General features: G+C 43.9%; 1 protein-coding gene across 1 annotated transcript in view; it reads right to left on the minus strand.

Annotated features, from left to right (window-relative positions):
• Positions 1 to 20,828, minus strand: part of LOXHD1 (lipoxygenase homology PLAT domains 1) — a 303,450-nt gene extending 282,622 nt beyond the window's left edge. Inside the window, exons 1-6 of the mRNA XM_043547366.1 lie at positions 20,606 to 20,828; positions 13,043 to 13,201; positions 10,689 to 10,840; positions 9,819 to 9,968; positions 3,979 to 4,152; positions 355 to 550 (exon numbers count right to left, since the gene is read on the minus strand). Of these exons, the coding sequence (XP_043403301.1) occupies positions 355 to 550; positions 3,979 to 4,152; positions 9,819 to 9,968; positions 10,689 to 10,840; positions 13,043 to 13,201; positions 20,606 to 20,750 (976 nt within the window). The 5' untranslated portion in view covers positions 20,751 to 20,828. The remainder of the gene's footprint in view (positions 1 to 354; positions 551 to 3,978; positions 4,153 to 9,818; positions 9,969 to 10,688; positions 10,841 to 13,042; positions 13,202 to 20,605) is intronic.
• Positions 20,829 to 23,187: the final 2,359 nt, after the last annotated feature.

Below are 23,187 nucleotides of genomic sequence, written 5' to 3' on the forward strand. Positions count from 1 at the left end.
ACAGTCTGGAATTAAATAATAGTGGAGTGACCTATGCTTAGATTCCCAGATACAAGCGTGATACTAAAGAAGGCAAGAAAAATTCATGATGAGTATACATTTCCTATATATAAGCTGACGCTGCACAGAGCAGTAGATTTCAGTCCAGTGTGAAAGGGAACTGCATTATCTGTCTTTATATTTCACGTTACAACATGTATAGTTAGATATAGATAACGGGTAGTATGTTAATAAAAGGAATGTATCCCCACCTGCTACGTGCTTGCATAAAACACCACCACCAAGAAACTGAACATAGCACATTGGGGTGTACACGGGGCTGGCAGCTTGCAGAAAGTGCAGCACTGTGCTTACCTGTGTGGTCAGGTTTTCCATCCACAACAGCGAGTCTGCTTTTGCCAGTGGGCATAAAGCTGCGGCTGAGCTGGCAGTCAGTGTGATACAATGATAGCCATTGTCGACCTAGGAAGTGCCAAGTCTTCTCCCGGCTTGGATTAGTCACAGTTATCTCCTCCACATACCAGGCTTGCTGCTTCTCTAGACCATCATGCTTAAACAGAAACATGCAAAGCCTTAAAAAGTGAGATTACAGGGATGTGGGGTCTAGTGAAACTTCAACACACACACACTGCATGTGTTACATGTATGCATACATCTACATGCCATAACGTCCATATACTACCCATGCATACACAGACACACACAAATCTTAACACCTATGGGACAGGCCACAAGACTTTTCATTTAGATATTTTCCTAACAGACTGGTGGTGACCCGTAAGGGCTTGAAATTTGGCACAAGGTCGGCCTAGAGTCAGGAATGTGTCTTTTGCCATTGTTGTGAAAAACATCCAAATTTGTCCAAGTCGTAAACTCCTAAAAGTCGCAATTCACATATGAATTTTGTTAAAGGCTGGCAGCACAGGGTATCCTCCATCCTCAAAGAGCTCCTTTGGGTTGACCAGACTTCACATGCGCCATCCCCACACATTGAACGATCATACTCCAACTCAGAGCTGCAGGAGCGGAGCAAGACTTTTCCTGAAATTGCTCCTCCCAGCTTCTTCTTCTTCTTCTCCTCATGACCTTGTCAAAAACTAGAGGCTTTTCCAGGACTGTGCACAAATGATGGCTCTTTCCATTGCTGCAGCGGGATCCTCCTTTGTACAGGTTTCCTCAAAGAGTCAGGAAATGAGCAGATGCTCCATGGTCAGCACCTCAGCCCACTCACATATACGTGTGTCATTAGAATAGCCCCATTTGATCATATTAGTTTTTGATATGCTATTCTGCTATGGTCCCCAGGCAAGGCACCCCACTCTCTTGCTGGTAATAGCTTATCTAAAGTGATCACTCTCCTTACAATGTGTATGATAATCAAGTTGGGCCATTTCCAGCACAAATCCAGGTTTTCTCACCCCTCCCCCCCACACACACACAAACCCGCTCTCCTGCTGGTAATAGCTTATCTAAAGTGACCACTCTCCTTGCAATGTGTATGATAATCAAGGTGGGCCATTTCCAGCACAAATCCAGGGTTTAACAAGAACGTCTGGGGGGGGGGGGTAGGAAAAAACAAGGGGAAATAGGTTATCTTGCATAATGACTTAGCCACTCCCAGTCTCTATTCAAATCTAAGTTAATTGTATCCAATTTGCAAATGAATTCCAATTCAACAGTTTCTCGCTGGAGTCTGGATTTGAAGTTTTTTTGTTGTAATATAGCAACTTTCATGTCTGTAATCGCGTGACCAGAGAGATTGAAGTGTTCTCCGACTGGTTTATGAACGTTATAATTCTTGACATCTGATTTGTGTCCATTTATTCTTTTACGTAGAGACTGTCCAGTTTGACCAATGTACATGGCAGAGGGGCATTGCTGGCACATGATGGCATATATCACATTGGTGGATGTGCAGGTGAACGAGCCTCTGATAGTGTGGCTGTTATTAGGCCCTGTGATGGTGTCCCCTGAATAGATATGTAGGCACAGTTGGCAACGGGCTTTGTTGCAAGGATAGGTTCCTGGGTTAGTGGTTCTGTTGTGTGGTATGTGGTTGCTGGTGAGTATTCGCTTCAGGTTGGGGGGCTGTCTGTAGGCAAGGACTGGCCTGTCTCCCAAGATTTGTGAGAGTGTTGGGTCATCCTTCAGGATAGGTTGTAGATCCTTAATAATGCGTTGGAGGGGTTTTAGTTGGGGGCTGAAGGTGACAGCTAGTGGCGTTCTGTTATTTTCTTTGTTAGGCCTGTCCTGTAGTAGGTGACTTCTGGGAACTCTTCTGGCTCTATCAATCTGTTTCTTCACTTCCGCAGGTGGGTATTGTAGTTGTAAGAATGCTTGATAGAGATCTTGTAGGTGTTTGTCTCTGTCTGAGGGGTTGGAGCAAATGCGGTTGTATCGCAGAGCTTGGCTGTAGACGATGGATCGTGTGGTGTGGTCAGGGTGAAAGCTGGAGGCATGTAGGTAGGAATAGCGGTCAGTAGGTTTCCGGTATAGGGTGGTGTTTATGTGACCATCGTTTATTAGCACTGTAGTGTCCAGGAAGTGGATCTCTTGTGTGGACTGGACCAGGCTGAGGTTGATGGCGGGATGGAAATTGTTGAAATCATGGTGGAATTCCTCAAGGGCTTCTTTTCCATGGGTCCAGATGATGAAGATGTCATCAATATAGCGCAAGTAGAGTAGGGGCATTAGGGGACGAGAGCTGAGGAAGCATTGTTCTAAGTCAGCCATAAAAATGTTGGCATACTGTGGGGCCATGCGGGTATGCATAGCAGTGCCGCTGATCTGAAGGTATACATTGTCCCCAAATGTAAAATAGTTATGGGTAAGGACAAAGTCACAAAGTTCAGCCACCAGGTTAGCCGTGACATTATTGGGGATAGTGTTCTTACTTGGAAATGGCCGAACTTGATTATCATACACATTGTAAAGTGATCACTTTAGATAAGCTATTACCAGCAGGAGAGTGGGGTGGGAGGAGGTATTTTTTCATGCTTTGTGTGTATATAAAAAGATCTTCTACACTTTCCACAGTATGCATCCGATGAAGTGAGCTGTAGCTCACGAAAGCTTATGCTCAAATAAATTGGTTAGTCTCTAAGGTGCCACAAGTACTCCTTTTCTTTTTGCGAATACAGACTAACACGGCTGTTACTCTGAAACCTGTCACTCTATCATGATATTAGCTCCAAGACGTTTGAGAGGGATATTTACTGGTATTTATCAGAGATAGGATTCCGGACTCTGGGACATTGGAGCTACTCTGTGATGAGAATTTTTATGTTCCTTTCTTTTCCTTTTTTAGTATTCTCCCTGTCAACCCCTTCTCCAGCCTCAACCCCTTCTCCAGCCTCAACCCCATGTCGCCAATTCAAACTGTCAAAGAAAAAATAATAATTGTTGAATTATTTCTAGGCCTTAATCCAAAACACAACACCAGATTTGAACACCTCAAAAGATTGGGGGCGGGGTGTAAATCTGAATTCAATTCTCAATGTCCTAACTAGCTCCTACTGGTTGACCCAAAGTTTTTTGGTTTTGTTTTCCTTCTCTTGCAGGAGGGGAAGAACTTCTTAAAATTGAGATGTGGGTCAGAATTCTGCAACTTGTCTCTATCACAAGGTTTCTCTCGCTGCTATACCTCATCTCCTAATTGGGAAGATTGATTTGCTGTTCCCATGCATGACTTCTTCTTAAATCTATAACCTCAAAAGTTAATACTATTGCATGCTCAGACAGCTTTTATTATCTTTATCATGCTTTTGCATAGCAGGGGTAGAAGCTTGGAGTCACAACTTATTTTTCCTTCAACTCACCTCTGGTCTATCAAGCTGTGATTGCATTTCCCTTTTCAGTTAATTATGTGAGCCTCAATTTAACATATTGTAAACAAGTGACCCATTCAGATCTATAAAATTATATACATTTTCCCCTCTAAGCAAATTATACTAACTTCAAGTCACAAAAAATGGTTACCTCCAGGGTGATGTTTTGGATTTCTCCAATTTCTGGACCATGAATTTTAAAGGTATTAATTGACCCTTTGGAGAATTTAAACACAGCTGTTTGTTGAGACACATTAGATCCAGTTTTCTTATATAAACGTGTCTTGCTGAGTTTTCCTTTAGAGCCCTTCATCTTAAGAAATACCTAAGAAATATATAATAAATATCCCTGTATTAATAACTCAGCTGCATTAAAAACATTTAAGATTTCATTGTCTAGGAAGATATGGTAAGCAGGTAAATGATTCACTTTTGTAAGACCCTGATTTGGATCTCACTTATACTGGTTTCACAGCAGTGTAACTATAGATTTGATTGGGGTTATTATGGATTTATGTTAGTGTATGTGAGACTAGAATCTGGCCCTAAGTCTCTCAAATAAATGCATTCTAACACCAGGTCTGGAGTCAATAGCAGTTTAGCCACTGACTTCAAACGGAGCAGAATATAAACAGTTTGTACATATTATAAAGGGAATTAAGTCACAACATTTAAACTTGTATCATGAAATTACCCACTTCCCCACAACACAAGTCTGGCCTATTTGGATCAGTCAGTCCCTTTGTGTTTACTTTTATTCTTACCTTACACGTCAACTAGATCTTATTTCTGTAGCTATGAAAATAGGCAACCATTGTCCAGGCTTCTGGGCATATCAGAATATATATTTTTAATTGATTCATTTAAGAACATGTTGCTGAACTTTCAAAAGAAAAAAACTGTATTTGATCCAAGGCCAAGCATGGAAAATTCCAGCCTAGAATGAATTTGTTTGAGAAAGTTATGAATAACTGAAAAGCAGGTGAAAGGGAAGGGGAAGAATGGAAACTTCACACCATAAATAGCCACAGCTGCTCCTACTATAAAACCACCAAAAGGGATTGGTACCCATATCCTAGCAAGAACACTGCCGTTATAAACTTCATTCCAGTATGTTAAATATTGTCAAGTAAACAGTTAGTTTAAAATTGTCTCCTACATTCTAATTAACTGAAAGCAAAAATTGTGGGTAAAATATTGCTATTAAATCTAATTCTAAAAGGTAGCTTTTTAATAAATAATAATAGTAGTACAATTTAAAGCAGGAAACTTAGGGTAGGTCTACACTTAAAACTCTGCAGCAGCATGCAGCTATGCCAATATAGCACTTCAGTGAAGACACTGCCTACACCAGTGGTTCTCAAAGCCGGTCCGCCACTTGTTCAGGGAAACCCCCTGGCGGGCCAGACCAGTTTGTTTACCTCCCGCGTCCACAGGTTCAGCCGATCGTGGTTCCCACTGGCCGTGGTTCGCCGCTCCAGGCCAATGGGGGCTGCGGGAAGGACGACCAGCACGTCCCTTGGCCTACGCCGTTTCCCGCAGCCCCCATTAGCCTGGAGTGGCGAACCGCAGCCAGTGGGAGCCGCGATCGGCCAAACCTGCGGACACGGCATGTAAACAAACCGGTCCAGCCCGCCAGGGGCTTTCCCTGAACAAGCAGCGGACCGGCTTTGAGAACCACTGACCTACACCAACAGGAGGGCTTTTCCTATTGGCATAGATACTCCATCTTCCCGAGAGACAGTAGCTATGTTGACAGGAAAATTCTCCTGTCAACATAGCGCAGTCTACAACAGGGGTTAGGTCCGTTTAACTGCATCTCTCAGGGTGGTGATTTTTCACTTCCCTGAGCAACATAGTCATACCAACCTAATTTTCTAGTGTAGACCTGGCCTAAGTCACAACTCATCGCTATTTCCCTGTCTGCCACTGACTTATTGACTGACCTTGGACAAGTCCCTGCACATCTATTTCTCAGTTTACCCATGTGTAAAATTGAGACAATAATACATCCCTCACTCACAGGGTTTTGTGGCTTAACTAGTTTAGGTCTTTAAAGCTCTTTGAAATGCTCAAGTGGAAGGTGTTACGTAACTTCAAAGCACTAGGAATTTTTTATTTTTTTGTGTAATCATTTTATCTTTTTAAAAAACTGTTAAAATCAGCCATTGCCACTTAGTCTCCAAATCAACAGTTATTCAGCTAGACAAGAGACATTCTACTAAGGTCCTGATCGTGTAAACAGCAGTAGTAGTGTATCCACTTAACTCTGGTAACAGAAGTAGTGAGAGCACAGCCAGTGCGAATCCTCACATGACCAGAGTTAAACCAGTGGTTAAGCGTTTGCAGATTATAACCTAAGATTAAACTAATTTCTGCTTTCAGTCCTCACACACGTGTCTTTTTCTGCTTCATGAAAAAATATTTCAGAAACTGTATTGCCTATGTTACCCTTGTGTAATCAAAATCATCCAGTCAATTATATAATTTAAATGCATAAGAGTGCCAAGAATATCAAAGACTTCTGTTCCAAACTCTAAAAATATCATTCTGAGGCAGGGAGAGAGGAAAAATAACTGGAAAGATAGTAGTGAGAAAAATGTTAAAGATCCCTATGACACGTTCATTAAGATTAAAGGAGTTAAGAGTTAAATATACACTAATTTATTAGTAAAAACATATTATGAGTAGTGATACGTGTGCAACAGATTAAAGACCTGGCTTTCAAAAATGTGCACACACAATCACACATTAAAAATGTGTGCTTAATTTGCAGATGTAATTACTACCACCATGCATGCAAATCGACTAGTCGGGTAAAATTTTCAAAAGAGCCCAGGTCCCATTCATTTTTAATAGGACTTAGGGTACTAAGGGCTTGTCTACATTTGAAACTGTAACAGCTGTGCCACTGTAGCACTTCAAAATAGACACTACCTAAGCTGACAGAAGAACCCCTCCTGCCAGCATAGGTTATCTACCTCCCTGAGAGGCAGTAGCTAGGTTGATGAAAGAAGGTCTACACTTCCATTGACATAGCACTGTTTACACAGGGACTTAAACTGACTTAACTACCTGGCTCAGGAATATGGATTTTTCACACCCTTGAGTGATGTAGCTATGCTGACCTAAATTTCTAGTGTAGACCAAGCCTAAGTACCCACATCTCTTTTGGAAGTCAGATTTGGGCACTTTGGGGAATTTTACTAGTCACTGAGATCCAATTTGATATTGCAAGTGCAAAAACGTATGTGCAACTTACACATGCTTCCATATGCATTTTTTCATGTTCAATATACAAGTAATATGCTCATGTACTTTTCAAAATTAGACCCTTGATTTAATTTGTAATCTTTTAAGACTACAGCAGGGTTCTCAGGTGGGGTCAGTGAGAAGCGGACACATTCTTTTAGCCAAGGAGTGCTGGTATGAGCTCAACTCATGCCTGTGTGATCCAGAGGGGGAACACAAGACACTCTTTTACTCTCGTCCCGTCAAAGGAGTTTAAATTTTATGTAATTTTCCACAGTAAACAAAACATAGCCTAATAAATCCCACTCTTAAGATTACTGCTGGAGGAGAGGAGAGGCAGTTTTCTCTTTAAGACACAGGCCCAAGATCTAGTCACGATCCATCGAAGACTTCCTGTGGGACCCCAGGGAAATCTCTAAGCTCTAATTCTCAATTTTTAAAAATCTTGGTCTAAAAGTTAGGCTCCCAAATCAATATTTAGACACCTAAATAAGTGGCCTGATTTTCATAAGGGATAGGGACTGATCAACTCCCAATGATCTTTAGTGGATTTGTGGGTACTCAGTGCCTCCGGGGAAAAAAAAAAATCAAGACCTTAAACCTCTCTCTGCCCCCAGCCATCCCTGCTCCCCCCCTGCCCCCCCCCAAAAAGTATAAACTGGATATATTAATAACTAAGGCGAAGATTTTGTCATGGATATTTTTCATAAAAGTCATGGACATGTCACGGGAAATAAAGAAAAATTCATGGAAGCCGTGACCTGTCCATGACTTTTACTAAAAATATCTGTGACAAAATGGGGATCTGCAGGTCCCCACACCGCCTGCAATGGGGCAGCTTCACCACGGCTAGGAGTTCTGGGGGGTTGGGTGTTGGAGTTGCAAGGTCCCGCAGCACCCATGGCTGGGAGCTGCAGGGGTTTGTGCGCCGCTGCAGGCCGAAGTCATGGAGGTTGCCGGAAGTCACAGATTCTGTGACTTTTGTAGAAAGAACAGGAGTACTTGTGGCACCTTAGAGACTAACAAATTTATTAGAGCATAAGCTTTTGTGGGCTACAGCCCACTTCATCGGATGCATAGAATGGAACACATAGTAAGAAGATATATGTATACACATACAGAGAAGGTGGAAGTTGCCATACAAAGTGTAAGAGGCTAATTAATTAGGAAATAGATTCAATATGTGTAATGACCCAGCCACTCCCAGTCTCTCTTCAAACCCAAGTTAATGGCATCTAGTTTGCATATTAATTCAAGCTCAGCAGTTTCTTGTTGGAGTCTGTTTTTGAAGCTTTTCTGTTGCAAAATTGCCACCCTTAAATCTTTTACTGAGTGGCCAGAGAGGTTGAAGTGTTGTCCTACCGGTTTTCGAATGTTATGATTCGTGACGTCAGATTTGTGTCCATTTATTCTTTTGCATAGAGACTGTCCGGTTTGGCCAATTTTGCAACAGAAAAGCTTCAAAAACCAGACTCCAATGAGAAACTGCTGAGCTTGAATTAATATGCAAACTAGATACCATTAACTTGGGTTTCAATAGAGACTGGGAGTGGCTGGGTCATTACACATAGTGAATCTATTTCCCTATGTTAAGTATCCTCACACCTTCTTGTCAACTGTCTAAATGGGCCATCATGATTATCACTACAAAAGTTTTTTTCTCCTGCTGATAATAGCTCATCTTAACTAATTAGCCTCTCACAGTTTGTATGGCAACTTCCACCTTCTTTGTATGAATATATGTATCTCCTCACTATATGTTCCATTCTATGCATCCGATGAAGTGGGCTGCAGCCCACGAAAGGTTATGCTCTAATAAATTTGTTAGTCTCTAAGGTGCCATAAGTCCTCCTGTTCTTTTTGCAGATACAGACTAACACGGCTGCTACTCTGAAACCTGTGACTTTTGTGACCTCTGTGACTAAATCGTAGCCTTATTAATAACTACCTCACAGGTGTGTTGTAAGGCTAAGTTCATTAATGTTGTAAAGCTGTTTGAGATCACTGACAGAAAGGCAACATAGACATGCTAGACTAGTCAATTAACAGGGCTCATTTACGGTTTGGTAGCTCTCTGCACTGCCAATGAGCAAGCCATTAAGCTCAGCATGAAGGTAAGTCATCTGTCAATTAGCAGAGAGGTTGTTAGCTGATCAAAGCTAATGAACTGATGAGTTCTGAGGGGAATCTTGTTCAGTCTTCTTATGCAGAGTTTACGCCTGGTATACTGGGCTTAAAAAGAGGTAATAAGGAATCTTTAGGAACCCAACTGACTCAGGCTTATTTTATATAAATTACAGATGGATCCTTTCATCAAATATCTGGTCTCCTTCACAGCAAACAGAACCTGTAATCCTCTTGCCTTCATACTGTGATTATGGTTATTTAAGAAATCATACAGTTGAAAATGATAAACACTGATTAATGGGCCCCCCAGCCAGATTGGCAGAACTAATATTGGTTCAGATTAGCGGGTATCAGTAACCCTGATTTTAATGGCTTCTGAAAGACCCACTTTAGAAACACATATGACTTACTACCACATTAGTAGTAAAGAGCACATACAGAAAATGACAATTTGTATTTTGAAACCCACCAGTAATTGATTTTTAAATGGCTGAAGTTTTATAGCAGATGTAAATCAAATTTATTTTTGAGGATTATTTTTCCAGTATTGCTAAATATAAAGAGAAAAGATCCTATCAGTTTTGGAGGCTTTGACATTTAAAATGTTCTTACCCTGGCATCAGTTCCCGAACCTCTCTTATCTCCAGTCTTCACAGTGACTTTGTATAGCACTTTTCCGTGCATTGCAGAACTGGATCTGGTACCAGCACGCTCGTTCCTGTATTGGGGTGCACTTTGGTGACGTCTCTTCATGTAATCAGACTTAAGAAGTTTAAAAACAGAGAAGAAAAATTATTGCTGAGAAACCTTATAGGTTTTTTAGTATAGAGGTTTGGTTTTTTTGTTTTTGTTTTGTTGTTGTTGTTTTGGTTGCAGGGGAGAGGGGAGTTTGTTTTGTGTATAGAAGTAAAGCAAGTGGGGTTTGCGCTGTTTTTTTAAACATTTGGAATCCTTGGCATAAATATAATTCCTTCTCTCTCTCTCTCTCAATTGTCTAATAAATAATGTGATACACTACTTTGAAAGTACAAATTCTAATGTTAAATAGGATGACAAAGCCCTATTACCATTATTTTACAAAATCAGCTGACAGAGAATGGTACTGAAGTCCAAATGGGACGTATGACATACTGACTACTTGTGACTATTAAAGATTTCACAGCACATTTTTGCAACAGCGTGTTATTCTGTGTCTTGATCAAATTCCAGTTTGCTTAAAGTCCTCCTAAAGCTTGGACACTGCATTATTTTACTATGTATCTTCCAGAGTTGTGCAATGTTATTACCTGCATTAAACATTTCACCCCAGAAGTGGCTGCATTTCAGCAACGCATGAAGTTAATGTTAAATTTGTATATATTACATACATGCATGGCTGTTAAGAGCTTTGGAATTCTTCAGGATGAAGGGTTAGATAAATACATAATATTAATTCCTACTAATGTGGAATAGACAAATAAACTGAAATAAAACAGTACGTACAACTGGAAGACACCTGGTAGTCACTCGCAGTCCAAACTTCCTAGCATAGTAGTCAAACAAGTGGGGATCATTCATTGAACTATATTGCGGCAACACATCAACACAACCATTTCTATACCTATGACCACTCAAGCCAGCACTTAAGGTTCGAGCTACAAAAACAGAATAAATAAAGGCATTTATAGCAAGTATATAAGACCATGTCTTCATGTTATTATGTAGGTTACAAGTTTTTGATAATATAGCAGCATCTTTACATTTGATAACATTTTTGTATCTGGATTACATAAACATAGTAAAAGGGATTTTTGTAAAGGATTACAGAGAACAAATCCCACACGGTTTACTGAATCTCTCTTCTGCTATTTTTTTCATCTGTTGGTATTTTTAATAAAAAGAAAAGGAGTACTTGTGGCACCTTAGAGACTAACCAATTTATCTGAGCATAAGCTTATGCTAAAATAAATTGGTTAGTCTCTAAGGTGCCACAAGTATTCCTTTTCTTTTTGTGAATACAGACTAACACGGCTGTTACTCTGAAACCTGGTATTATTAATGCATCTAGAAAATGGCTAGGTAATGGAAATTAACAAATATTGAAGAGTAATTGTAGTGATAAGGAATTCACACACCCTATTTTGTCTTTCTAGCAATAATATCCTCTTTCTTGTAGAAGAAATTGGATTCTGTAGGCACAGCGTTTGATGACAACAGAAACAAGTTAAAAAGGTCTAAAAAGGTAAAAAAAAGTCTTCCAGAGACAATGTGAGTGAAGTAATATCTTTTACTAGACTAACTTCTGTTGGTGAGACAAGCTTTCCAGCCACACACAGCTCTTCCTCAGCTGAAGAAGAACTCCATATGGCTTGAAAGCTTGTCTCTCTTACCAACAGAAGTTTGTCCAGTGAAAGATATTACCTCACCCACCGTGTCTCTCCAGTATCTTGGGACTGACATGGCTACAACAACACTACATACAAAAATTCTTCCAGACATTTAAAGTGAGAATGAGTATGTTCACTTTTCCTCAGAAATTAATTCTTCTTCTCATGATAAAAATTAAGCTTCTTATTCATAGAACTAATTAATTTCGGAAGCCAAAGCTCAATAGCAATCTCAATGAAAATTTGCACTACCCATGATCAAAATAGCATATAATTGCACATGATGAAATATATACAAGCTGCAAAGGAGTTGGTTCCCCAGTGGAAACTGAGTGTATTTAGCACTTCTCAGGACTGAGCCCTAACCATATAAATAATAAAGATTTTAAAGATGTTTGATAAATATTTAAAAAAACAAAAAGCAAAAATCATAGAAATCAAAAGTAATAGCAAAGTCAGTGGAGTATATATGTACATGTCTAAGTCATCCTGCTTTTTGCAACAACAGCTCAGAGCTAGCTAACAACATGTTTGAGAATCCATTGCTAAAGGAATTTCTAAATAATGCAAAAGGATTAACCAGTAAACTGGCTTTACAGTCAGAGGTGAATAGTAGTTTTTGATCTACTTCAGAAATTCTCAGCTTCTAGGCAGGGATCCACCTTCCTACCGCTACTCACAGTGGGCCACAAGCATTTGCATAAGGCTTCTATGGTATTAAAGTGATAGGCACAGTACAAAAACCTGGGTAGAATAAAATAAGTGCAGTTCATGAACCACCTCCTGTTGCAAGTCTTCAGTCTTCTAAGGACTTACTCCATCATCATTGCACCATTTTCCATAGCAACTCCACTAAAATGCCATGAAAAATGACACACAAGATTCTGGGGCACACTGAAAGTGAAGCAATTGCAACTGACTGAAAGTGTGCATAGTATTAAAGGTTTCAGAGTAACAGCCGTGTTAGTCTGTATTCGCAAAAAGAAAAGGAGTACTTGTGGCACCTTAGAGACTAACCTATTTATTTGAGCATAAGCTTTCGTGAGCTACAGCTCACTTCATCGGATGCATCTGATGAAGTGAGCTGTAGCTCACGAAAGCTTATGCTCAAATAAATTGGTTAGTCTCTAAGGTGCCACAAGTACTCCTTTTCTTTTTGCATAGTATTAAAATGTCTGAGAACCCATGACCTACTGTACTGATTCAAAGTATGGCCATTTGGTACAAAGTCTTCTGAAATCCTTGTGTACACATTTCTCTGAGTCAGGTACATGTCACAGACAGTGATGTCAGCAGGACTTATTATATTTAATAACAGGCACATTCAAACCCACCGTCAAAATCTGCTCCTCTTACAAAGATTTTCAGTAGATTTAATTCTTAACACCTCATTCAAACTATCCCAGCCAGGGAATCACCAGATCATTACTTGTTCTTACTGTTTCAACTGACAGAGAAATATTTACTTACCTGCAAAAGGTGCTTTTCTGCTCAGCACAGATTCAACAGGCCTGTGATTCAAGGTTACTCTATATTTCCGGAGGGACTTAGTCCAAGGTTCTGGTTTGTTGCGTGGGTCATTCCAAATAGGTTTGTCCCGCAGAGGTGAAACATCTCGGAACTGGAATCCTAATCAGAATGAAATAGTCACCAGTAATGTTGTGTCACAACTTCTAAAAGTGACAGATGACATTCCCCACCTCAAAAACAACGAGGAACCTTAAAGACTAACAGATTTATTTGGGTATAAGCTTTCATGGGTAAAACCCCCCATTTCTTCAGATGCATCTGATGTATGCATCAGACATTGGGGGGGGGGGCGGTGGCGGGATTTACACATGAAAGCTTATGCCCAAATAAATCTGTTAGTCTTTAAGGTGCCACCAGACTCCTCATTATTTGTGTGGATACAAACTAACACAGCTACCCCTCTGATACTTATTCCCCACCTCAAAGAGTTTATAATCTAAAAAACATTGTGGGCTTTGTGAAAGAGGTGAGTCCTTCAGAGAGACGTGTATGCAGAGAGGGTATGCCTTGGTGAGCTAGGACTGGAGGGTATCGTGTGTGTATAATGCACACGTCAGTGTGGGTTACATGTCCCCTTCTGTGCCCAACCCACATAAGATGGGAGTCTGATAGAGACCCCAGCTACAGAGCCCAGCTCTTCAGCTAAAGCTGTCAAGACTCACAAGTTAAGCTCTGAGGGTCCCCAGTTCAGTCCCTGATATACTGGCTGCAATCTTGGCCAACGCAAATTGGGCCGTGTGTAACCCAGCCTTACGCAGTGTGGCTCTCTCTTCCCCTGTAGTGACTGGTGCATAAGAACGGCCATACTGGGTCAGACCAAAGGTCCATCCAGCCCAGTATCCTGTCTACCGGCAGTGGCCAATGCCAGGTGCCCCAGAAGGAGTGAACCTAACAGGTAATGATCTAGTGATCTCTCTCCTGCCATCCATCTCCACCCTCTGACAAACAGAGGCTAGGGACACCATTCCTTACTTATCCTGGCTAATAGCCATTAATGGACTTAACGTCCATGAATTTATCCAGTTCTCTTTTAAACCCTGTTATAGTCCTAGCCTTCACAACCTCCTCAGGCAAGGAGTTCCACAGGTTGACTGTGCACTGAGTGAAGAAGAACTTCCTTTTATTTGTTTTAAACCTGCTACCCATTAATTTCGTTTGGTGGCCCCTAGTTCTTATATTATGGGAACAAGTAAATAACTTTTCCTTATTCACCTTCTCCACACCACTCATGATTTTATATCCCTCTGTCATATCCCCCCTTAATCTCCTCTTTTCCAAGCTGAAAAGTCCTAGCCTAGCATGACAGCTTTTATGCTAACAGACCTAGGCCTTTTAGAGCAGGCAGTAGAAGCTCAGGTTTTTAGATGCAGAGGTCCCAGGTGTTGTTAAATGTTGAAGGTTGGAAAGTCATTGCCTTGGTAATACTGTTCAGGCTGCTCAGTGCTTCTGTCCTTGGACAAGCAGATAAAGCGAATTCAGCAGACCTCGATGTTACTCATAAAGAACGATCACAGTCGCAGTTCAGTGACAAAGGCACTCGGCCCAGTTTACTGCCGTCAAGGCACAGTCCTAGCATCCTGACTCCGTGGTTACAGGTACAACTAACACATGAGTGCCCAGTGGCAAGGAGTATCTCAGTCAGCAGCAGGAGTCTCTGCTAGGCTACACAAAGGATTGAGGCAACGTACCCTGACATTTGTAGACTGAGACAAACAACGGGGATACACAACTTATATACCGCCTTACGTGTTTCAAGACCTCTGTTTGCTACCTCCCTTGTTCCTGATATCTTGGACAAAACATCCCTATTCGTTGTTCTGTCAAACCATCTTATCTTGTACTAGATTGGGGTGTATCTGTACTAGCCTTCTGAAATATACTTAACTACCCTTATAGTTATGTAAGCACAGTCTGAATGAGCTCTCCACCGACATCTAGTGGTGAGCTGTGGAAAAGGACTTCAGGAGCGGATCTCGTTTGCATAGGCACACCCACCCTGCCTAGCTGCTCAGCATGATGGGATTGCTTGCCCAAATTATCACTTTTGGCTGGTGTGGGATCGCCAGTCTCCTTGTTATTGGTGCAAGAGTAATAAAGGGCTGTTATCCTTGTTGTGTGAATCAAGGGCAGCAGAACTGTACTTGGCATTTCTCGATTGAGGGAATCGCACTCAACTGAATGGCACTCGCTAGGCAGGGGATATGGGTTCCAAAGCCCAGTGAGTTGAGAGAGGGCCATGACAAGTACTTGTATCTGGTGGGGTGGGCTTTGCCTAAGGTCACAGACACCATTTGGCCCTTCCGCTCTCCACTGTGTAATAAAAGAGCTAATTTACATTCAATTGAGAGTCTTGTTACATGCTGCAGAGCTGAAATTACTTATACATAGGTCTAAGTATTAGACCTGCTTTGGGACCGTGTGTCTGATGCAAGAAACTACCCAGTGTGCACCAGAAGTGAGGCTCCCCCACTAACAGCTGAAATCACTCAGAACTGAAATCACTGAGAGCTGATAAGGGGGGGCCCTGAAGACATCTTGGCACAGCCAGCAGGGTGGCTGGCAGAGATTGTCAGAGCAGAGCCCTGCAGAGAGGGGTAGTGAGTGAGTGCCCGAGCAGCAGAGGGAGTAAGGGGCCTCCTTACCTGCCCCCATCCACCTAGGGTGGGAGGTGAACTCTGCAGATGCACCTCCGAACTCTGGGTTTGCACTGTCCAAGGACAGCAACTGTGAATGGGGTGCAGAGAAGGGTCGGGCACATGAAAGGGGAATTTTGGGTTGCTGGACTTGAGACCCTGAGGGGAAAAGGCTGGACTTAAGACCCTGAAGGGAAAAGGACACTTCCCAACTTACTTGACAGTGGGTCTTTTGCTCATGGTTTATGTTTATAAACCCTGTTTGCGGTGTTTCCCCAAATTAATACCACATTATTTCCCTCCTTTAATTAAAGTTTTTTCTACACTCAGACTCTGTGCTTGCAAGAGAGGAAGTATCGCCTCTTAGAGGTGCCCAGGGGGTTGGGTTTAATTGTCCCAGGTTACTGGGTGGGAGCTCAAGTGTTGTATTGTTGAAAAGGAACTTCTAGATACTGAACCCGGCCCTTGTTGCAGCCATCTCTGACAGGCAGAAGGGTTACAGTTAGAAAATGTTTCCTAATATCTAACAGAAATCTCTCTTGCTGCCATTTAAACTGGTTACTTCTTGTCCTACCTTCCGTGAAGAACAACTGATGATGGTCCTGTTTATGATAGCCCTTAACATATTTGAAGACTGTTATCAGGTCCCCCCTCAGTCTTCTTTTCTTAAGACTAAACATGCCCAAGTTTTTTTAACCTTTCCTCATAGGTCTGGTTTCCTAAACCTTTTGTCACTCCTCATGAATAAGCACAATCACCCTTCCTCCACACGATGCCAGCAAGACAGACCTCCCAGTATCACTGCAGCATCTAGCCATGCTCACCACCAATTACTTCCTTGTGGTACATTTCAAGTTTAAAAACCTAGTAAACTTAATTATATTTTGGGCTTGACCCTACCCTTGGCGATGCAGGCAAGTATAAGTGCCTACTTAGTTCAAACTGCTGATTTTTTTACTGTTAAATAGGCTTGTAATTTTCATCCTTGACTACTTTAGGAAAAAGGTTTGAGCATCAAGGAAGGGGAAGGGGAGTCAGGACTCCTGGGCAACATTCCCTCTGAATTTTCTTTGTAGTGAGAGGGCTACAAACTCCAATGCGCAATACATTTTTGTCCTCAGGCAAGCTTACAGGTTTGTTTTTTAAAGACTTCTTACACTGATCTAACTCGCCACTGGGGTGCTACAACTATGCATATGCACTGAGAAGGAAAGTATTTTTACGACAGCACACTAAAACTAAAGATGACCAAACTAAAATGAAATTTTTAATTTATCATCTTTCAGTTTAAAGGTCCCCTTGTTCTTGTATTATTGACAAGGATAAATCATAGAATATCAGGGTTGGAAGGGACCTCAGGAGGTCATCTAGTAATAGGAGCACCTTCTATATGGAAGTATACTCTTCATTATTTTGCATACCACTATTATGTCTCCCCCGACGCATCTCCTCTCTCAACTAAACAGACCCAATCTTTTCATGTCTCCTCATACAGAAGTCTCTCCACTCTTCCAGATATTTTCCATCACCTATTTCTAAACTCCTACTTCAGTTATAACTTTTTTGAGACAAAAAAAACAAAACAAAACGAGGAGGCCTTGTGGCACCTTGGAGACTAACAAACGTATTTGGGCATAAGCTTTTGTGGGCTAGAACCCACTTCATCAGATGTATGAAGTAAAAGATACAGGAGCAGGTATAAATACATGAAAGGATGTGTTTTGATTTACCAAGTGTTAGGTCAGTCTAACGAGATAAATCAATTAACAGCAGGATACCAAGGGAGGAGAAATAACTTTTGAAGTAGTAAGAGAGTGGCCCATTACAGACAGTTGACAATAAGGTCTGAGTAACTGTAGGGAGAAATTAGTATTGGGGAAATTAAGTTTAGGTTTTGTAATGACCCAATCACTCCCAGTCTTTATTCAGGCCTAATCTGATGGTATCTAGTTTGCAAGTTAATTCCAGTTCTGCAGCTTCATGTTGGAGTCTGGTTTTGAAGGTTTTTTGTTGAAGTATTTCCACTTTGAGGTCTGTTATTGAGTGACCAGAGAGACTGAAGTGTTCTCCTACTGGTTTTTGAATGTTATGATTCCTGATGTCACATTTGTGTCCATTTATTCTTTTGCGTAGAGACTGTTCGGTTTTGCCAATGTACATGGCAGAGGGGCATTGCTGTTACATGATGGCATATATCACATTGGTAGATGTGCAACGAGCCCCAGATGATGTGGCTGATGTGGTTAGGTCCTATGATGGTGTCCCTTGAATAGATATGAGGACAGAGTTGGCAACAGGCTTTGTTGCAGGGTTTGGTCCCTGGATTGGTGGGTTTTTTTGTGTGGTGTGTAGTTGCTGGTGAGTATTTGCTTCAGGTTTGGGGGCTGTCTATAAGCAAGGATTGGTCTATCTCCCAAGGTCTGTGAAAGTGAGGGGTCGCCCTTCAGGATAGATTATAGATCTTTGATGATGCACTGGAGAGGTTTTAGTTGGGGGCTGTAGGTGACGTCTAGTGGCGTTCTGTTACTTTCTTTGTTGGGCCTGTCTTGTAGTAGGTGACTTCTAGGTACCCTTCTGGCTCTTTCAATCTGTTTCTTCACTTCACCAGGTGGTACTGCAGTTTTAAGGATGCTTGATAGAGATTCTGTACGTGTTTGTCTCTGGCTGAGGGATTGGAGGAAATGCGGTTGTATCTTAGAGCTTGGCTGTAGACAATGGATCATGTGATGTGGTCTGGATGAAAGCTGGAAGCATGTAGGTAAGTATAGCGGTCAGTAGGTTTCTGGTATAGGGTGGTGTTTATGTGACCATCGCTTATTAGCATTGTAGTGTACAGGGAGTGGACCAGGCTGAGGCTGATGGTAGAGTGGAAATCATTGAAATCTTGGTGGAATTCCTCAAGGGCCTCCTTCCCATGGGTCCAGATGATGAAGATGTCATCAATGTAGTGCAAGTAGAGTAAGGACGTAAGGGGACGAGAGCTGAGGAAGCGTTGTTCTAAGTTAGCCATAAAAATGTTGGCATATTGAGGGGCCATGCTGGTACCCATAGCAGTCCCACTGACCTGAAGGTATAAATTGTTCCCAAATCTGAAATAGTTGTGGGTGAGGACAAAGTCACAAAGTTCAGCCACCAGGTTTGCCGTGACATTATTGGGGATACTGTTCCTGACGGCTTGTAGTCCATCTTTGTGCGGAACGTTGGTGTAGAGGGCTTCTACGTCCATAGTGGCCAGGATGATGTTTTCTGGAAGATCATCAAAGGAGTATAGTTTCCTCAGGAAGTCAGTGGTGTCTCGAAGATAGCTGGGAGTGCTGGTAGCATAGGGCCTGAGGAGAGAGTCTACATAGCCAGATAATCCTGCTGTCAGGGTGCCAATGCCTGAGATGATGGGGTGTCCAGGATTCCCCTGTTTATGGATTTTGGGTAGCAGGTAGAATACCCCTGGTCAGGGCTCTAGGGATGTGTCAATGTAGATTTGTTCCTGTGCTTCTTGAGGGAGTTTCTTGAGCAGATGGTGTAGTTTCTTTCGGTAATCCTCAGTGGGGTCAGAGGGTAATGGCCTGTAGAATGTGGTGTCAGACAGGGTGCCAGAACTGAACACAGTATTCCAAGCAAGGGCACTGATTTATATGACAGCATTATACATACAGTAAGATTAAGGCAAAATAAAATAACCATTCATCTCAACAGAAACTTGCAAGTGGCAGAGAAACAGATCTTGTGATGAGAGCTTAACAGAAACACTGGCTTATATATTTGCAAGTTTCCCAAAAGAATTAAAGCATAATCTCATAATAAGGAAACAGCAAGACAAAAGAGAGAACTGCTAGGACTAGTGATGATCAGACTCAGACCTCCCTGTATTATTTATTAATTGTCTCTCTCCAGGCTGGGTGTGGGAGATTCACAGGGGTTCACAGACCATATGCTGGTCCTACAATGCAGTTGTGGGGGTGCACAACCCCTTAAGCAGCAACAAGGGTGAGCCAGGTAGCGAAGGCTGTGTGCCTGCTATAGCTACCCTACAGACCAAGGCCTGTTTCCCCACAGCTGGGGCCACAGCCCTCCCTTCTTGCCAGGTCACTAAATGCACAGGAGCACCTCCCTTTCCCCCTGTGATCTCCTATACCCACCCCTACCAGGAACCCCTGCCTTCCCCACCCTGCTCCTTACTCAGGTCTGCCCTGCTTCCCAGTCCCCAGTGCCAAGATGAACCATGAGTTCTGGCAGGCTGAGGGCCCAGAACACAGAGCGGGACTTGGGTGCCAGCCACACTCCCTGCCACATGACATGTGCGGTAGACACAAGATTGCTACATGGCCACACATGCACACAGTTTACAGGGAACATTGCTCCTGAGTACCGTTTCCAGCTCTGCCACTAATATATTGTGTGCCTTTGGGAAAGTCACATAAGGCCTGATTTTCAAAATGTGCACACAGGGGTGTGCAATTGTCCACAAACATCATGACTACATACACAGATCAAGTATTTTTACATCCTTAAATGGCCATGTATGCATCTAACTGGTCATCTGCACCTGCACAATCACAATTTGAGCATGCATTCGTGGTAAATGAATGCACTACTCAGCGTCCATTATAAAAAGTTAGCGGTAGTTCTACTTTATTTTTAACCTCCATATTATGATGTTTCGATTATAGAAGGATGTTTACAATATAAGGGATCTGCTTTTCTTTTTGTTGTATGTGTACACTTCAGAAGTTTCAAATGCGCACTGTTGGAAGAACACAACTTTAAGGCTTTACCAGCTGCAAATTGTGTTTTCCCCAGCCACAGAATAAACCAAAGAGATGCAATGAGAGCATGTAGCCATTACCGGATAGACTCCATCACACACCCTTACCTGTGGAGGGTTGTATCCGTGGTGCAGTATGACTGGGATAGGGGTCTCTGGGCCTCATGTTCTCAAAGGCACACTGTGCAGTTTGTGGATGCAGAATCCCTGTCACTGAAGGAGAGGAGTTATAATACTGCATTTGGGTTGGCATTTTCAGTCAGTGCCCAGTTGATCACAGGCGACAGGGCCAGCAAATCTTGACCAGGGCTGGGTCTTATTAAATTCCTGAAGGTTCAGTATCTCTCCTGCATTATTGAAAGGGCAAAAACAACATTCAGACCAAGTACTCACAAAGATATTACCAGCATATACAATGGAAGGTATCTGTCAAAGAAAAACAATATACAGGCACAAAGGTGAGGGGTTGTAGATGCGCCCCACACCATTCAGGGGCACGTGTTGTGTGTGTTGCAGACACATCTAGCACCACATTTTGGGCAGAAAGGGTTTAGACACACCTAGCACCATGATGGCAGAAGGGAGCGTTATTTGGAGGCAGAGAGCTGCAAAAGTACACATTGCACCGTTTGGGGTGTTACAGACACAGTTACAGATACAAATGGCACCACTACTGGGTGAAGGTGATGCAACCTGGCACCATTACTGGGGTGGGGAAAGGGATGCAGACACACTTGGCACCTTGAGGGGGGGTAAATACACACCTGTCTTGGAAGGGGAGTGGTGGGGAAGTGGTGCAGACACACCTGGTGTGGAGGAGGAAGGTGGAGTGCAGATACACCTGTCTGGTGGGGGGGAACCTACCTGTGTTGGGGGGTGGGGGTGGTGATGCAGACAGAACCTGTCTTAGGCAGGGAAGGGGAGAAGTGGGGGTACAGACACACCTGTCTTGGGAAGGAAGGGAGGAGGTGGGGGTACAGAAACAGTTGTCAGGGTGTGGACACATCTGTCTCTGGGTGGGAGAGGAAGAGGAGGATGGGGTACAGAAACACTTGTCGGGGGGAGGGGTGCAGACAAACCTGTTGTGGGGGGAGGGGTGCAGACACACCCATCTCTGGGGGGGGAGGAGAGGAGGAGAAGGGGGTGCAGAAACACTTGTCTGGGGGAAGGGAGAGGATGGGAGGGGAGGAGTGCTAACACACCTGCTGAAGGGAAGGGGGGGCAGACACACCTGTGAAGGTGGGGGGAGAGGGTGCAGACACAGCTGTCTTGGGGAGGGAAGAGAGGGAGCAAACACACCTGTTAGAGGGAAGGGGGGGTTACACAGCTGTCTCAGGGAAAAGGGGAGGGGAAGGGAAGGGAGGGGGGTGCGCGCACACACCTGTCGGGGGGGTAGGGGTGCAGACACACCTGTCCGGGGTGGGAGGAGAGGGGTACAGACACACCTGCCTCGGGAGGGGGGGTCACACACCTGTCCCGGGGAGGAGAGGGGGTACAGACACACCTGACGGGGGGGGGTACAGACACACCTGTCTCGGAAGGGGGTCACACACCTGTCGGGGGGGGGAGGGGTACAGACACACCTGTCTGGGGGGGTCACACACCTGTCGGGGGGGAGGAGGAAGGATACAGACCTGTCTCGGAAGGGGAGGGGTACGGACACACCTGACCGGGGGGAGGGAGGGGTACAGACACACCTGTCGGGGGGGGTCACACACCTGTCTCGGAAGGGGAGGGGTACGGACACACCTGACCGGGGGGAGGGAGGGGTACAGACACACCTGTCGGGGGGGGTCACACACCTGTCTCGGGAGGGGAGGGGTACGGACACACCTGTCCGGGGGGGCTGCGGGAGGCTGCCCCAGTCCGGGCCCGCTGGGCGGCGGCGGCGGCGGCGGTTGGAGCAGTTGCTAAGGACGCGGCGGGGGCGGGGCCGGGGGGCGAGCAGCTTCCCCCTGCTCTGGGGCTTCCTCAGCCCGGCCCCGCCGCCTCAGAGCGCCGCCCTGGGGGGGCCGGCTCCCCTCCCTCCCGCATCCAGCGAGCCCCGGCCCGCGCCCTGCCCCTGGCATCCTGCTTAACCCCCAGTTTGGTCCCATCTTCACTGCAAGAATAAACCACGTTCCAGCCACCCCAGGAGCCCGCTGGAGTGAGCCCGGAGCCACAGCCACAGATCTAGTCCACCGGGGTGACCACGGTGCCCGGTCACCCAGCCAGGGCCGGATCTCGGTTTTTGGCCGCCCCCCTCCCCCCCCCCCAAGCAAAAAATTTGCTGCCCCAAGCTCCGAGAGCGCAACTGCCCCAGCCAAAAAAAAAAAGGGGGGGGGTGGCCCGATCGCCACCCCTGGAATTGTGCCCCCCCCCCCGCCCCCAAGCAGGCGCTTGCTTTGCTGGTGCCTAGAGCCAGTCCTCTACCCATGTACAAAAGTTGTGCCACGGCTGTGATACAATCTAGTATTTCTTGTATTTGCATTTCCGTAACGTTTCACGCAGCCCCAGTCGTGAGTGTCCACCTTGTAGACAAGCCCTTATAGTTACACTGCGAACTCTGCAGGGCTGGGAACGTCTTTTTGTTCTAGGTGTATACAGTGCCTAGCGCAAAAGGGGCTCTACTCATTTAATGAGGCCTCTGTGCTCTACTGTAATACAAATACATAATAATTATGCCAATAATCCACATCCAAAATTTGCTG

Source organism: Chelonia mydas, chromosome 5 (genome assembly GCF_015237465.2).
Source record: "Chelonia mydas isolate rCheMyd1 chromosome 5, rCheMyd1.pri.v2, whole genome shotgun sequence".
NCBI lineage: Eukaryota > Metazoa > Chordata > Testudines > Cheloniidae > Chelonia > Chelonia mydas.